This window comes from Leptidea sinapis, chromosome 39 (genome assembly GCF_905404315.1).
Source record: "Leptidea sinapis chromosome 39, ilLepSina1.1, whole genome shotgun sequence".
NCBI classification, from domain to species: Eukaryota; Metazoa; Arthropoda; class Insecta; order Lepidoptera; family Pieridae; genus Leptidea; species Leptidea sinapis.
Genome location: NC_066303.1, coordinates 5,033,628 through 5,051,742, shown reverse-complemented (window position 1 = coordinate 5,051,742; position 18,115 = coordinate 5,033,628). Strand labels below are relative to the sequence as shown.

At 33.6% G+C, this 18,115-nt stretch overlaps 1 protein-coding gene across 1 annotated transcript in view; it reads left to right on the top strand.

Moving 5' to 3' along the window:
* LOC126976199 (T cell receptor beta variable 29-1-like) overlaps positions 1 to 18,115 on the top strand; it is a 430,134-nt gene that overhangs the window by 289,506 nt on the left and 122,513 nt on the right. Inside the window, exon 3 of the mRNA XM_050824453.1 lies at positions 1,202 to 1,373. Within this exon, the coding sequence (XP_050680410.1) occupies positions 1,202 to 1,373 (172 nt within the window). The remainder of the gene's footprint in view (positions 1 to 1,201; positions 1,374 to 18,115) is intronic.

Here is an 18,115-nt window from a genome sequence, read left to right as displayed (position 1 = left end):
TTTGAATTTAGTTTACATATATTTCAAATAGATTTTTTTTTCAAACAAAATTGTGATAACCCTCACTTCAGGGATTAATTACACAAATTCAATTTAAAAACAAAATTAATTTGCGTAATTTTTTTGTAGTTATATTTGTTAAAGTTTCATTGAAAAAAAATATGGAAGTGAAATTAGTCAATATTTCACCTCTATCTAGTATTATTGTATCTATACTAATGCAGTATAATTTATTACTTGCGTATTTATTTATACTTAAACTTTTTATATTCGTAATACCTTCGATATTTCTTATATGTGAGTCGTCATCGAATATTTTTTTTCTCAAATCAAATCAAATCAAAAATATTTTTAATTCATAGGTAAATGATATTACACTTGAAATATTTCATTTTATAATACGACTCATTCGGAAGGCAGATTCCCGTAGAGAGGAATGAGCAAGAAACTCTCAGGTTGCACTTTTCAAAACAGCTTAGGTGTTACAATTTCTTATATTTAATGCAATTTACAAAACATTGAAATTACAATATATGTAAAGTGACGCAACAAAAATACTCAAACGTCAAAAACTATAACGCTTACACGAGTAAGTCAAAAAATAATAATTATAAGCACGAGAGTTATTGAGTACAGTAGATGCATCAATCCACACATACCTTTAAATAAATAAAGGCATTATGCGAGCATTTTATTAGATAAAATATATAATAACTTTAATTTTAAGATAATTAAAGGAAATAAAAAAAATTAAACAGACTGGGTGGTCTACCGGGAGGTAGCAAAATCATCGTAGGAAGCCGGCTAGAATATGGGAACCGCAACGGCGCCCATTTCTGCCGTGAAGCAGTAATGTGTAAACATTACTGTGTTTCGGTCTGTAGGGCGCCGTAGCTAGTGAAATTATTGGGCAAATGAGACTGAACATCTTGTCTTAAGGTGACGAGCGCAATTGTGATGAAGCTCAGAATTTTTGGGTTTTTCAAGAATTCTGAGCGGCACTACAATGTATGGGTATATATAATATTTTCATAAAAAATAGCTTTCTATACTAATAAAGTATAATTTATTACTTGCGTATTTATTAATACTTTTTTCTTATATAACATCTTTCATCTTTCTTATGTGTGAGGCGTCATCGAATAAATTGTTTCTCATGTAACCTTATCCTCTTTATAATATTATCATATTTTGCCTACAGATCACGCATCTGCACTAGTTGGTCAGACGGCTCGCCTACGCTGTCGGATAGATGGCAGAACGTGCGGTCAGATGCACAGCATCAAGTGGTACAAGTCTGACGTCAGAGTGTACGTGTACTCTGCCTCGAGTGGCGCCGGCATCAACAGACCTGAGGGTGATATGATGGACAGGTAAGTGGCAGCCATTATAACGTATATTAGCTTCTACATCCCATACTGTTTGCTACTCATTTACCCTTTGATTTCTTTTAAGCAATTACCGTTCAAATCTTATATTATTCGGTACTCATTTACCCTTTTATTTCTTATAAGCAGTTAGCTTTCAATTCTTTATATTGGTGGCTACTCATTTACCCTTTGATTTCCTTTAAGATATTAGCGTTCTAATCTCAAACTGTTCACTTTTCATTTAGCCTGTGAATTCTTCTAAGCAGTTAGCGTTCAAATCTTATATTATTCGGCACCCATTTACTCTTTGATTTCTTTTAAGAAATTTGCGTTCAAATTTTATATTGATCGCTACTCATTTACCCTTTGATTTATTTTAAGCAATTAGCGTTCAAATCTTATACTGTTCACTAAACATTTACCCTTTTATTTCTCATTAGCAGTTAGCTTGCAATTTTTATATTGTTTGCTACTCATTTACCCTTTAATTTCTTATAAGCAATAAAACTAGCTTTCAATTCTTATAGTGTTCGCTACTGATTTACCCTTTATATTCTCTTATAAGCATAATATATTCTGATCCCTGTACTTTCTTACAAGCAGTAATACTTCATCTAGATCATCTGTGCACCTCGGAGATAGATCAGAACTCTCAGAGTTGCACTCCGGAACAAACATCATCAAATATCATAAACGAGTATCACATAGATTATGGTAAACACAACGGCTCCTATTTCTGTCGTGAAACAGGAATGGGTAAGCATAATTGTCTTTCGCTGTGAAGGGCGCCGTAGCTAGTGAAATTACTGGGCAAATGAGACTTAACATCTCATTTCAAGTTATAAGCTATGAAAGAGCGGAGTCTTCTAACACAGGCGCTATAGTGTTTAAAAGGAGGCTCCATTCATGAAAATTAATTTATGTACATACTTGATAAAGAAAATAACCGTCTGTATTTATATTTTGTATGTCTCAAGGTGACGAGCACAATTATTGTGGTGCCCCTTAGAATTTTTAGGTATTTTCGGCTCGATCCTGAGTGGCACTGCATTGAGGGCAGGGCGTATCAATTACTATCAGCTGAATGACCTGCACGTCTCGTTCCTTTACGTAATAAAAAAGCCGTTCTTTAAAGACGAAATTGGTGACGGAAAGCGTATGTTACATACAAGCAATATATTTGAACTAATACAACGGAAACACACAATATGCGAAAACTATTAAATGGTCTAAAATGTTCACACTATTGTATAGTAATTATGTTATTTTAACACTGTAAGTTTTCCAAATAAAATAAAAATAAAAACAATTAAATAAACTTCAATGCATGAACTCGGGAGTAAGAAGCTATTATCAATAAGATATTTAACAACAGTGTAGCACAGCTAAACAAGACAATATTGTCTTAATCCGAAGTACACGTTCTAAAATGGAAGACCCTACAGCTAATTACCTCAAGGATAATTCCAGAGACTTGTTACAAATCCATTGGGAAAATCCCTTGAGCTAATTTGAGATCGATTGATTCCAAGCGAACCGTCGTTCCAGCGAATAATTCGCAAGTTTCTTTTTGTATCGTTAGAATCTTATGCCAACTACAAATTATCGATATAGGGTGGCTATTTGAGACATTGCTTATCCAAATCCCCATTTTAAATATAAAAAAAATACTACTACTAAAACATTAATTTTACTACTCCTTAGTAATTGAAAAATTTAGAATGTCACTTTATTCTTTATATAACGGTAAGTAATGGTAATTGATAAAAGAATCTTCTGTCCAAATAATGTAAAGTAAGCCATTATTCATTGTCGTCATCATCATCAGCTGAAAGACGTCCACTGTTGGACAAAGGCCTCCTCCACAGATTTCCTCTACGATTGCTGCCCTCATCCAACGTATTCCGGCGATCTTGACCAGATCCTCGGACCATCAGTCTACTATTACTGACTACAATAATAAATTTAGCATCTTAATTTAGCACCACCAACCGGTAGTACGTAAGTTTGCACTTAGCCAAGACCTTTCCAGTATACTGTGTTTCTCGCCAATATTCTGCAGTTTCCTCCAGATCACATATTTAGACCTCCAATCTTTTTCGTTGCCTTTCTCTTGCTCCTACCACTGCCACGATCTTTAGACCATTTGCCTTACAAGACGTGACCTATTTAGGCTACCAGTCAAATTTTATTTAAGATACTTCTTGGTACACTTTATGTCGCAACGCCTATTCTTTCTGAGATATTATTATGTCACCTCGTTTCCATGCTATTTCAGCACACTTGGAGATTTTCTATGTTTTTTTATACTTAGTTTTAACTAAGATATTTCACCAGTTATGTTTAACCCAACAATTTTTATTTGACCCACTTGAGATGTGGATTTCACCATTGGGAGGCTCCTATGCACAGGATGCCGACTAGATTATGGGTACTATTTCCACAATGGTGCCTATTTCTGCCGTGAAGCAGCAGCAAACATAACTGTGTTTCGGTCTGAAGGGCGTCGAAGCAAGCTAAATTACTAGGCAAATTAGACTTAACATCTTATGTCTCAACGAGCGCAATTGTAGTGCCGCTCAGAATTTATGGGCTTTTGAAGAATCGTGAGAGGCAATGCATTGTAATGGGCAGTGCGTATAAATTACCATAAGTCGAACGTCCTGCTCGTCTCGTCCCTTATTAACTTTAAAAAATAAAACATTCTGACAAATTCTGCTGAAAAGAGATTTTTAAAAGTGGATCATCTCTTGCGCTTTTCTCCACCTTATGTATTCCATAATTTTTCTTCTTAATTAAGATTAATATTAGAAAAGGAATAAGGTAAGTCCGGGGTAGTTGGCCATAGCTTCTCTTAATGCTGTTTAAATAATCTTTACAAAATTGTATATAAATTTTTAGTTGAAATTTAACTTTAAACAATCAACTTTGGAATAATTACGAACTATTAAAACAATTTTTTGTTTATTTAAAAAAAATCTCATAAATCACGTTTGGCAATCTCTCCCGCGGTATCCGGGTATGATGACCCTGGCATAAGGTAAGATGGCCATATTATTATTTCTATTCCTAGCATAATTTTTGATCTAATTGCATATTTTTTCTCTTGCCCTAGATCATTGGATATACATCTAAAGTTTCTCAACCGAATACAAACTACCTAACAGCGAACTTCACCCGTGAAATCCAATTGATTTGATTCAAATTATATATTCATAGCATTGTTATCTGGTGACTAAACCATGAATATTTCAAACCAAATCTTACGTATACGCTTTTATAATTAAATATCTTAAATTAAAATCCGAGTCGGTCAAGCGCGAACTAAGATTGTATCCAAGTTAAAGTTACTGCCCCTATCAGATATAACTTAAGTTAATTAAGTTACGGAAAGTTTTTTGCTTTGCTATTTCAAATCTGTTTATCTCTTCGGTGCGTCGTTAAGTTGGCTTTATTATAAGTCAAAGGAATCGCTGTTTGATATGTTGTCAGCTCTTAAAATATTTTTTTCAAAGTAACTACAAAAAAAAAAGAAACCGTTTCTCGATTCATTTTTTTTTATATTTGTTGAGCTTCGACATTTATGAAAAGATATGGAATTTTGTTTTGATAAAAATACAGATTTCCAACATGAATAAAATAATTGAAAATGGAGGTAACTCAGTAGTTATAATAAAAAAAATCTGTTCTTTTTTTTAGTCTAAGGTACAAGTGTTATATACGCTAAATAAAAATAAAATTGTTATATTTGTAGTATATATTTAATAGAAAAATACAAAATCTATTCGAACCAATCTCCAAAAAGGTAGGGCTGGTTTTGATGAGACTACCACCGGCACTTAGACTATAATTGTCATCTATTTAAGAATAAATAAGGTATCACAGACAAAACTCACAAGATTGCCAAATTCGCAAACACAAATGACATCGCGAAATTGTAGTAAAATGGAACAAAAGTCGTTATATTAATAAATAAATATTCTGTTATTTCCAGTTATAAAAATTTTGTTAAAAATGACTAAGTCGGCCCCAATATTCATCATACTAAAAGCTGAAGTAAAAACGTTGAATTCTTAGAAAGCTAACCTTTTAGAAAAGTGCCTTCGAAGCCGAATCGAAAGAGGAAACTAATATTTCAAATATGCTTAATACGTTGAATAATTTAGACAAACCCGGCTGCCAGCACTTGTAAATGTCATGCCACGTATGCCGGCAGCCAAGTTACGGGACTTACGGCGTTATCTCAAAGTGTTAAGACTTTATTGATGGCATGCAATATGTTTTAGAAGTTGTAGAATGTAGAATGAGATTGAATGGACTTATTACGTGTGCAGTTACTTGCTCTTGTACATTATTGCTATTGCTTTCAGAGTCGAATATTTTTAACGGAATGAATTCATACTAAAATATAAACTTAATAATAATATATATGAGATAAGAAATATAAGCGATTTTAAAAATTCTATTAATTTTAGTAAACTATATCAGTGACTAATATGAGTTTTAATTATGTAACTTTTTTTTCAATAAAATTGTAATTATTATATTATTGGTTATAACCAGCGTATCAAAATTTTGCTTTAATATACTCTAGTTCTATTAGGCATAAAAGGCATTTATTTTTCTCAAAATTGCCTTATGCCTTTTATGCCTTTTTATTAGTTGGGCGTGGCCTGTGGAAACGATTGAAGAATTATAAAATAGGCTGTATTTCATTTTGAAAACCGAAGGGAAGATTACCAGTATATTAATTTACTACTAATGAGTATTCTTTTAATTTTATTACTATTCTTCTGTGTGTTATTATAAAGACCATCGAAGCTTTCATGATGGATAAGTTGAGGTTATTTTTATTTTTAAATCCAATTAGCACGGGAGCGCCTTGCTGTTAATCGGGGAGTTATTAACTGAAATTCCTACAAATGATCATTAGTTTATTTATCAGCATAATCGGGATACCTGAGAAAAATGCGGTACAACACTAAGATTATTAATACGTCTAAATAGACAATGACAGCTGTGAGAACTCGAAAGAAAATTATGTTTATAACTAACCTCTATCTACAGCAATTCACACACACTAACACAAAGTGTCATACAAAACGCGATTGTAAGACGTGGCTTGTCACGCACACTAAATTAATAATGCTGACCTGTTTTTATCGGTTGTCTAACAGCAAGAGACTCTATCTATATGTATAAATTGTCTTAGGTACATCAAATCATCAATATATCAGGCGCTTGAGTAAGTCCCAAATTTTCTCTTGGGCTCCTTTACTATTATATTTTTTAGGAATATGAGCATAACAAGCATACGCGTAACTGGTAACTGATTGTAACCGCCATTCATTCTATATTTAAAAAAAAGCTGATAATCCCAAATACTCAGGATTAATTCTTAAATGTAGTAAAATGTAACTCAAACTATCACAATATAACTACATAAAATATCTCAAATATTCTTGGCAATTTCTGTCTCGAACGACAACATAATGCGGGGGTCTTTCGCAAAATCTAATCTCAGCAGTATTTAGTTTGCTTTCAGCCTTCCTTAAGCATATAATTATAATCAGTTGTATAATTATCAGAGGACTGTGGAGTACACTCAATGTTTATTCGTAGCTTTATAATTTACTCTAGAAATAAACTTTTCGTTATTGTGAGTTATGCTGAGTGAAATCAAGTTAAAACTTCATTGTGAAATATCGCTGAGTAATCCGCAGTGAATATCAAACCGAACAAGGGGCTTACATTTAGAAAATAATTACATTTTGATTCTTAGATTAAGGATTTGTGTTTTGAGCTTTTTATTACGGCAACTATTAGATACTTGTGTGCGTGGCATCTTGATACTCTATGGCATCTTTCAAATTTCGTAACATACGGTTCGTGTTATTTTACAATGAAATAAATAAAATACAAAACACTTGCTGATTATATGTGATCCCAGTGTCTTTCCTATTTTTTTGTAGTATATTTACAAAGTTTTACTACGGCATTTTAGTATCAACTATCAGCAAAGTGTAACAGAACATGTGGCACGTCAACGTCACACATTGTTCGAGTATTATTAGTTACCGCACTTTGCGAGTTCACCTGCGGTATCTAGTTAGAGCGCAGCGGAGACCAATCCTTAACATATGTTTTCATTCTTAAATAAATATTTCAAGTATCAACAACAGTCTACACTCTCTAAATAAATACAATAACACTGTAATAAGTTCCCACAGACTTATAATTGTTGTGAACTTCTTCCCCTATATTTTGTGCTGAATATTTTTTTTATGAAAATAAGGGATGAGACGAGCAGGACGTTCAGCTGATGGTAATTGATACGCCTTGCCCATTACAATGCAGTGCCCCTCAGGATTCTTGAAAAACCCAAAAATTCTGAGTGGCACAACAATTGCGCTCGTCACCTTGAGACATGTTAAGTCTCATTTGCCCAGTAATTTCATTAGCTTCAGCGCCCTTCAGACCAAAACACAGTAATGTTTACACATTACTGCTTCATGGCAGAAGCAGGTGCGTTGTGGTACCCATAATCTAGCCGGCATCATATTCAAAGGAGATGGTAGATAATAGGACGTAATATTTATAAGTATGACATTATATAAAGACCTGCCAATACTAAATATTTTAAACTTGTTATGCCTATTATGTGACAAAGTCGAGCCAACCGAAGGTATTGGACGAAGCAAAATACATTAATATATTACTTATTGCAATGGCATATAATTGTTTTCAAATGCCAAGTAAAAATTAAAAAAAAACGTAAAAGGGCGTAAAAGGCCTTTCAATTTCTCAAGTATTTAGAGTACTATCTGATGCAAATTAAAGCAACAACACCGCTTCGAAAGCAAGAGAGAAGAAACGGCGCAAGGAACTCGCGAAGTATTTATATATTTCTTGCCCTTTTTTTAAATACAATTTGTGTCATATCTATTGTTGCTATAATAATCCAGTTCCAAGCTCTCCTTCGCTTAGATATTCTGCTGTTGAGTAGTAAGACTTACAACACAGCCTTTATGTTAAATTTATAAGTGATACTACAACCCAGGAAGGGGGTGAAAACTACTAGAAAATCCTGTTGGTATTGTTGACTCCAGTATCATTTTATGTAAATTAAGTAAGTTAAATAAATAAACTTGATATCAAGATATTTAAATAATGTATTTACAAACACGATCGCTCAGGGTTGCCTGCTTGTAAAACATCTATTTGAAATCCTACTGATTTTAAACAATTATAACCTTGATTATAGACTAGAGTTTTGAAAAACAAAGTGTGCGAGACAGATGAACAACTCTAACAGAGATACAGCAAGATAGAATAGGAAAGTGTATCTTTTGTAACTGTAACCGATTTTACACGCTTTTTATTAGTTACACCTGTATGTATATTTGTTTGTAACTGACTCATTTGGGCACGTTTTTGACCCATTTTGAACGGCCTGTAAACTCACATTAACTTCGTAGATATATCGAGAACCGATAACCGTACATTAATTATTTGATAAAATTATTCCATTTATCAATTTGCAAAATAAAATTCTTGTTAATTTACATAATTCTAAATTTATCGTCGATAAGGGAGGAAATGATGTTAATTTTAAATTTCAATCATTATATTTACCCGATTTATTAGAAAATTTTCGAATACCAAAAAGAATTTTGTGCTTTTAAACGTGTTTATTAGTTAATTTAATTAATTTTAATTTAATTTACACCTTGTGTTACAAAATAGCAATTTTATTACGGATCCCTAATTTTGAAAAAAAAAACATAACCTATAGCCTTCCTCGATAAATAGACTACCCAATACTGAAAGAATCATTCAAATCGGACCAGTAGTACCAGAGATTAGCGCGTTCAAACAAACAAACAAACACTGCAGCTTTATAATATTAGGATAGATTAGTATAGATTATTGGTTGACATGTCTTAGCAGGCAGTCATTCTATTCAAGTCAATACCAGTTACTTTTGAATGTTAAACTAGCTAAAGCCATACATTAAAAAATCAAAATTGGTCACGAATTATAGGAGCATGGCTGTAATCTCTGGTCTACCGCACCCCTGTATCAGCTCGATCCATTTGACCGCGTGCAACGCAGAGCAGCTCGAATTGTCGGGTCCCAATACTCTGTGAACGGCTGGATCACTTGGTGTTGCGTAGAGACGTTGCTTCATTGTGTGTCTTCTACCACATTTATCACGGATAGTGTTCCGAAGAGCTGTTTCACCTGATTCCTTCCGCCGAATTCCACCTTCGCACGACACGCTATAAGTTACGATATTTTTTCCACAATCTGGATTTGTGGTGGTCCTCCATAATGCGGTTTTCAAGGAGCTTTCTTCCAAGTACTACAAAGCTGTGGAATGAACTTCCTTGTCTGGTGTTTCCGGGAAGATACGACATGAATGCCTTCAAATAAAGAGTGTACACCTTAAAGGCCGGCAACGCTCCTGTGATTCCTTTGGCGTTACAAGAGAATGGGGGCGGCGGTGGTCACTGAACACCAGGTGACCGTACGCTCGTTTGTCCGCCTTTTCCATACAAAAAAAGAATTATCGGGCTGTCACATCGTCTAAAGTCTAAGCGCTAGTGTTTTCCAATTCTATGGCCTTGACAGACATTTTTGACAGAAAATCTTTTAACATTTAATCCATCAAACACGTAATAAGCCCAACTCTGTCGCACCCAGTAATGCACTCACTACAGTAATCTAACTGGATCTATTAAGCGGCGGTAATGGCATTGAAACTGTGTCCATTGTACTGATTTGGAAGAGAAGATACAGTTACAGAATAGTTGGAATAAATAGTAGTTAAAATAAACACGCATTTTATAGAATTTTTTTGTTTGGTTTATATATAAAATCTTGTGTTTTTTAGTTTTTTTAAACATCCACTTAATTTGCATTGTTGAATAAAAAATTCTCTCCTTTCTCTCTCCTCTCTCTTAATATTAGATAAATCCGTTGTAGATAATGGTTGAAATTTAAAATTAACATCAATTTCTGCCATATAGACGATAGACGAAAATTATATAAATTAACAAAAATCTTAAATTTTATCAAATTAATGTATTGTAATCAGTCCTCGATAAATCATAGATGAACGAAATCTGGCCGTTTAAAGTCGGTAAAAATCGTGCCTAAATGAGTCGGTTACAAATATACATACAGGTGCAGCTAAAAAAAATCATGTGAAAAATCTTTTGTTTAGGCGCGCTTTATTAGCTGTGACGCTTCTCTACTGAGCGCTATCATTCTGATATATCTCAAATAATATCATTATTTTATGAAAATTAACCTGCTTGATAAAATTTTCACTTGTATCCGTTGATGTACAATATACAACTAGACTTACTTATGATCACACTCAAAACTTGTCTGAAGCAAAACATTGCCTAGCCGTCTATTTGGCAGAGTTTTCGTTCAGTTGTGTTACGACCGCGCTTTGAATATAACCCCACGCAATCATAAAGTGTTCAGCAAAAAACCATCCAATTAATAGCGTATCTCATCCTAAAAACGATGGAGTGTCGTATTTCAAGTAAGTGCCCCTTAAAATTAACAAAATTGTGTCTTTAATTATTTTACTAAATAATTCTATTTCATTTGCTAAAACAAAATGTTCTTGTCTTTTGTTCGCGTCCGAGCTTCTAACGAGATTACTGCAACGAAGTAAGGTGTTCATTTGAATGAATATTTTGATGTTAACTGTACTATTATACATTTACACCGTTATGTATAAGTATATACAACGCCGCTCGGATATTTATTGACAACCTTTTAAGGCAATTAATAGTCTAGTAGATTATCGACAATGTTAGAATCGTATGGTATATGTACAGCACACACAACGTCTTTTAGTATACTAATGGGAGGCTACCAGTGGGAGGCTCCTTTGCACAGGATGCCGGCTAGATTATGGGTACCACAACGGCGCCTGCTGTGAAGCAGTAATGTGTAAACATTACTGTCTTTCGGTCTGAAGGGCGCCGTAGCTAGTGAAATTACTGGGCAAATGAGACTTAACATCTTATGTCTCAAAGTGACAAGCGCAATAATTGTAGTGCCGCTCAGAAATTTTGGGTTTTTCAAGAATCCTGAGCGGCACTGCATTATAATGGGCATGGCGTATCAATTACCAACAGCTGAACATCCTGCTCGTCTCGTCCCTTAATTTCATAAAAAACAAATTACTTTTGCAATATCTTCGAAGCATGCAAAAGGAACACTAAATTCAATAAGAATAAATATTTTTATTTTTTGACATTCGTAAGTGTCATTTCTATGACCTAAATGAATAAAGTGATTTTGAAATTGAATTTCAAATATTGAGTTCTTTTTATAAGTATTATATTTTCTTTAAACCAAATCATTGTATCTTAAGAAGTTTTCACTTCGAAAACTCTACAGCTTAATAATATTAATTAGATTATACTTCTGTATAATATTCCTATAGAATATGAAAATTAAATAAATGAGAATAGATTATATTTTACACAAAGAATTAACAATGGAACCATTACTGTTGCTAATAATTTTTCCATGGATGTATTTCGTTGATACAATTAAAAATTAACTCGAATGTACGGCTAGTCCTTGGACTGAATAAATCTGGAACCATTTTAGTTTCAATATTAGTGCTCAGCACTATTTTAGATTTATGTCCATTATGCTATTAACTCTACTAAATTACGCCTGAATTCAAAATGTATATTACCGTATCTCCGACGTTTTCACGTGTGCTTGCACGAGAATGCTCTTAAATTCCCGATAGATTTTTTATTTCTGTCTTTATGTTGATGTTCTTACAGCTTATTAATTTATATTTATTTAATGTTTTTATCAAAATAGGTCTTACATTACCTTTTAGATCGAGTAAAGTAAAAATGGTGCCAAAGAAATACTTATTTGATACGTATATATATATACGTATATACGTAATAAGAAATTTTACTACCAGTAATCTGATTCACAATAGCTTATCTTTTAAATGAACTGCCGAGTATAACCAAACATAGATATTTAAAAAAAAAAAAAAAATAATTTGATAATTTTATCCTACAATGCGTAATCAGTAGTGTCTCCAAAGTCAAAAAAACAATTGAAAGACTTACGATATTTTTGGATTTTTAATTTTATAATCAGATGGAGAGTGTTTGCGGCGAGGCGAGCGAAAGACATAAAAGACCGCTCGCTGCATAAGACCTAAGTTCGTTACTTAAACTTACTCTGCGGTTTAGTACTTGGACTTGCACTAAGACTCCTCGAAAACTTTAATCCTCTTAATTATAATTAAATTATTAGCAACATCTAATAGAGTTGTGAGCAAATGATATACAATTTCTGTTTGCATCGCCTAAAGATGTTTCCACTTCGAAAGTGGTTACCGTGGTATATGTTTTCACGACGCGGTTTCATTTGCTTAAAACCAGCGGCTCCTTATCGTATTCCGTATATTACGTAAATAAAGTAAGAATCACTTAAAGCCACACTCAGAGGCTGAGAATTAAAACCAGAATGCATAATGAAACAAATCTGCATTCATGTTGCGAGGGACATCACAATATTTGTCCAGTTGTAACGTTCCCAATGTAACTGGATTAACTAACTTGCTGATAATGTTCTACGTGAGGGTAGGCGAGATCACGTTGAGCAGTGTGGAACAAGACAGTGCCTCAAGCGGGAAATTATTGTGCGTACCACTGTGGTAATACGTTGTCAAAATTAATAACCTGTTTAGTGCAAGCAGTTCTGACAGAACTGGTTCCATACCATAATAGCTGTATGTAAAATTTTTAACACTTTTTCTAAAGAATCGTTTTGCATGCATGGCAGCCATTTTGGAATTTTCCATATAAAAATATTATTATTTGTTTTTGTTATAGTGGCAATAAATTTTTATGTTTTGCTGTTACGCCTTATGAGTACATCCCGTTGACAGAACTAACAGAAGAGTTCCAGATTTTTAACATTTTTTACTGTTATTAGGTTTTTTGTACATTCTTAGGCAGATGCTGGTATTATATTATTTGTAAAAGTTGAGTTTTTTGCCACTGAATCACACAGTGTTTGCAAACTTTTGGATGAAATTTGGCTCACATTGAGATACTTTTTAAACTGTTATACTCGAATTATTGAAATATTTATATTTATTTATAAACTAATATTTGCATTAATTAAATTATTTTAATTAATACTCTTCAGCTTGTACATTAGACTAGCTATAAAGTTGTCTGTTGGATTTAAATTTATATAAAATTGTGTTCCACAAATTATGAGAACTGGGACACTATTCCATTCCTGAACCCCAAACTAGTTTTAGCTTAATGAAATTAACTTCTAACTTACTAAACCACGTAGTTACTCGTCTTCTAGTATAATTTGTATGTGGGTTTTACAATACTTACATTAGTGTATGACTTCAAAAATGAGTTTAAACAATATAGGATTTAAAAAAATATATTGAAGTAGGCGTTACTTTGTGGAAATCGATAGTTATACAAATGATTTAAGTTTAGATTTAAGTCTCGTGCCAGATTTTGGACAACACGTTCTGAGGATGCCTCGTGTAGAGGCGAAATACGTGTCAAATTGTTTAAAAACAAATATTGGCGGAATTAACACTAAAGAAAACTTAAATCATTTGTATAATATAGGATTTATATTTCGCTTCCAGAGATAACATCTCCGGCACTCTTAACCCAGTGTACAGCTAAGCTAACCGTTCTCTGATTATCTTATATATCATCCCTTCTATATCTAGTCCTAATCTTTTGTTTTTACCTAGCCCTTATGGGCATCACACATCTTCGGATAAAATCACGCCACAGTCTTTTTAGCTTCTGCATGATGTTTCACGACAGCTACCAAGTGTAGTTTTTGCAACATCGATGAACAATTTGAGTTAGACTCAGTTAAAAGTCTTCTTGCTGGAAACTTATCGCTTCCCAGAAGTATAGGACACACATGAAAATAGAAATTGTCAGTAGGATTTGATTCATCATGTTGCGAACTACCAATTTCGAGTTCGCGATGAGGCGAGCATCTCTGCGTTACGATCATGGGAGCTGCAAATTCCTTTTTCTGAATCTATACGGAACTTTAAAATTGGTAGAGCCTTTTGCTTTTAACTAAAGGTTTGTATAATATTTATCATCTTTACTTACACTGTACACACACACAAACTAAAAAGAGAATGACACTCTATTGGAAGCATTCATATTTTATATTTAGTCTCAAAAATATAGACGATAAAATGCAATTATAGTTAGTTCAGAGTGGGGGGGCCAGGAGACTCAAAGCACAGCTTCTACCTAGTTTAAGCTCCTGTCTCCCAACTGTAGCTTACCATTTTAAGAATAAGTATTGCTGTACTATTGTAACTGTACTACATATTGGGAGAAATATACTTATTTGATTTATATTTGAAGAGGTTAAAACTATTACGAATCTAAATTTTTATTTTATATGACGTATGACTAGTTAAAATAGGTTTTCTTTCATACTGCAAGCAAGCTTATAATCTTAGAGTTACTTAGATCACTGTCAATTAGTTGTAAAGCGAAAACAGTAAACGCGTATAATATGCAGCAAAATAACACGACTTAGTAGTTAAAACTACCTTCATTATGACAAGCATTTAAACTGTGCCGTAAAGTTGTACAAACTTTAGATTGTACAGTTTGAGATAAATTAACCTTACACTAAAAGGTGATCCTAAACTTTGTCTTATTAAGTCCGTGAGTAACGGCTCTGAGGGAACGTTTTATGTTATGAGACACAACACGCAATGCTTTGAATTTTTTGCGGAAATTTTAAAATAAATAATATCTGAAAGGTTGTTTTTTTTACTGTCTGTAGCTTAATCGTAGCAATTGGTGACTATAGAATACTGCAAATTAATTCATGAAAAAAAAATTTAACAAAAGTACAACCAACTTCAAAAACACTATTCCAAAACAATAGATATGCACTAAAAAGGATAAAAAGAACTGCGTATTTTTATACAATCCAATTCTAGTTACGATTATTGTTATTTTTGGAATCGGTGTGCTCCCCAAGCGGCCTCACTCTCGCCTCTCTCCTCACGTCGCGCTTGCGACTCAAGCACATCTTGCCTATAACTATGTATGTAGTTATAAACCTACCTTGGCTGACTACAGTTGAATGTTTCACTACATATTTTATTGGAAAGCCTAGAGTATATATAAGCTTAGGATTTCACTCTCTAGGTTTAACTTTTGCGAGTAAACTGATCCTGAAATGATCATCATCCTGACTTCCACTGCTGGACATAAGTTTCACCCAAAGATCGCCATGACGATCGGTCCTGCGCTGCTCTTATCCAACCCCTACATCCCTACCAACATTACGTTTTCAACATTCGAGGACGTTGCTGCCCCAACGTCCATTCGTGCGCCGAACTATGTGCCCTGCCCACTGCCACTTTAGGTTCGAAATCTTACACGGTGTTTATGCCGGCACTCACATTAAAAACGAAGAATTCTGTCAAATCAAAGCTCTGATCTGGTTACCAGCTCTTCGAAGTTGTGAAAAGCATGCTAATGCCAAAATTCTCAGTACAAAGAATTAATATAAAAATGTTATTATCACGCCCAGTGCGTCTTAAAAAACTTATAACTGGATGTATGTAGTATTTTTTAAACTTGAGCTTATTAAAAGTACAAATACCCACTTCCAAACTTTAACACAACTTTAATTAAATCTGTGTAATATGTAAACAGGAAAACATCCAACTTTGTCGTCTCTCTCTCGTTATAAATACATTTTTATCACATCCTCTATGTCACGTGTACTAAATGAAAAACTTTCGTGTTACATAATAATTAAACTGCATTTTAATTATAAGTTTCAGGTTAAATTATTTTGCAGATTTCGAAACATAATAAGGAGGTTTCAGTGTATTATCAGTTACCATTTTATAAGAGTAAAACAGAACTGTTAAATTAAATTAAAAATCGTTAGGCTTCAACCTTTTTTGTTAAATAAGTAAGGTATAGCTTTGACGACCTGTATAGCTGAGTGGTTAGCGATCCTACCTACTAAGCTAGAGGTGCAAGCATTTATATGATGAATATGGATGTTTGTTTCCGAGTCATGGATGTTTAAATGTATTTATGTATGTTTATATGTATGTTATATGAATTTATGTATGTTTAAGTAAGTATATTGTATTAAATATATCATTGTCTTGTAGCTAGATCTTATGTGTAAAAAGTGTGTCAATATTATTATATTTTATTATTATTATTATAGCTGATAGAAAATATATTTAGTGAACTACATAGCAGAATTGAAAAACGGTATGGGCCTTAATCGGAATTAATAATAATTAATAATCAACTGATCAATTATCTATCCGGAATACGTTGGATGAGGGCATCGCAGGACCGACCGTCGTGGAAATCTTTGGGGGAGGCCTTTGTCGACAAAACTTCATTAAGGCGAGATTAATAATACGAATTACAACTTTTGTTTTTGTTTTACATTTATAAATTTAATTGCATCAATTTCTCTTGTACTGTGATCTGACTGAATAAATTTTCTTCGAAAGTCGAAAATAGGCGTGCATGCTAGTGACCGACATTGAGAGAAATTCAAAATCATACTTATTTTGTATTAAACGTGAATATTAGACTTAAAATATACTGGCGTACACATTACGTGACAGCCCGATAGAACGTGACCAATTTTGATTTGTCAATGTGTGTGTTAGCGTGGCTGACTGTTTACGACTTATTAATAAAAAAATCTTACAATAACAGCTGATTCGATTCCTTTTCTATCTTGCTGTATTTCAGTTAGAGATAATCTTTTCTCCTGCACGCTTTTTGTATAAACGCTAGTATATTGTAAGAATTGCTATTTCCACCGAAAGAATAAATCATTTATTTTATGGCAAGAGAAGAGACGAGCAGGATGTTCAGCTGATGATGATTGATGCGCCCTGCCCATTACTATGCAATGCCACACGGGATTCTTGAAAAACCCAAAAATTCTGAGCGGCACAACAATTGCGTCATCATCACCTTGAGACATAAGATGTTTACCCAGTAATTTCACTAGCTACGGCGCACTGCAGACCGAAACACTATAATGCTTACACATAACTGTTTCACGGCAGAAATAGACGCCGTTGTGGTACCCATAATCTGGCCGGCACCCTGTGCAAAGTAGCCTCCCACTGGTAAATTGGTAAACTAGTTAGACGGCGAAAGGAGGAATTTAATAAAAAGTAAGAATTCATGTGATGTCTGTTATTATTACAATAATGATTAAACATTAAAAGCCTACATCCTAACACCTATCAATGTGACTCTGGTGCCCACTATTTGTACATAAATATCTGGCGTGCATCTCAATATCGCGTGAAATGGCTCAATTAGCCTCGTAAATGCACTGAATAGCCAATTGGACACAGCTGAATCGCCCAGGGTCCCTAAATGTTATTGTACTGAACTCGGATGTTACGCTTGTGGCACACTGATTGCGATTCTGATGCTATATTTGGTAGATACCTGTTTGGTTTGGGAATTATAACGAAATAAATTTTAGTAATAGAGAATGATTTTATGCACACAATTACTAATTGTTCGCCCTGGTTCTACACGTATAGAATTTGATCGATAAATTTATATAGTACCTAGTCTTGCCATAAATACTGAAACAAAGAAAAAAAATATATTGCAAATAATATTTATTATTTT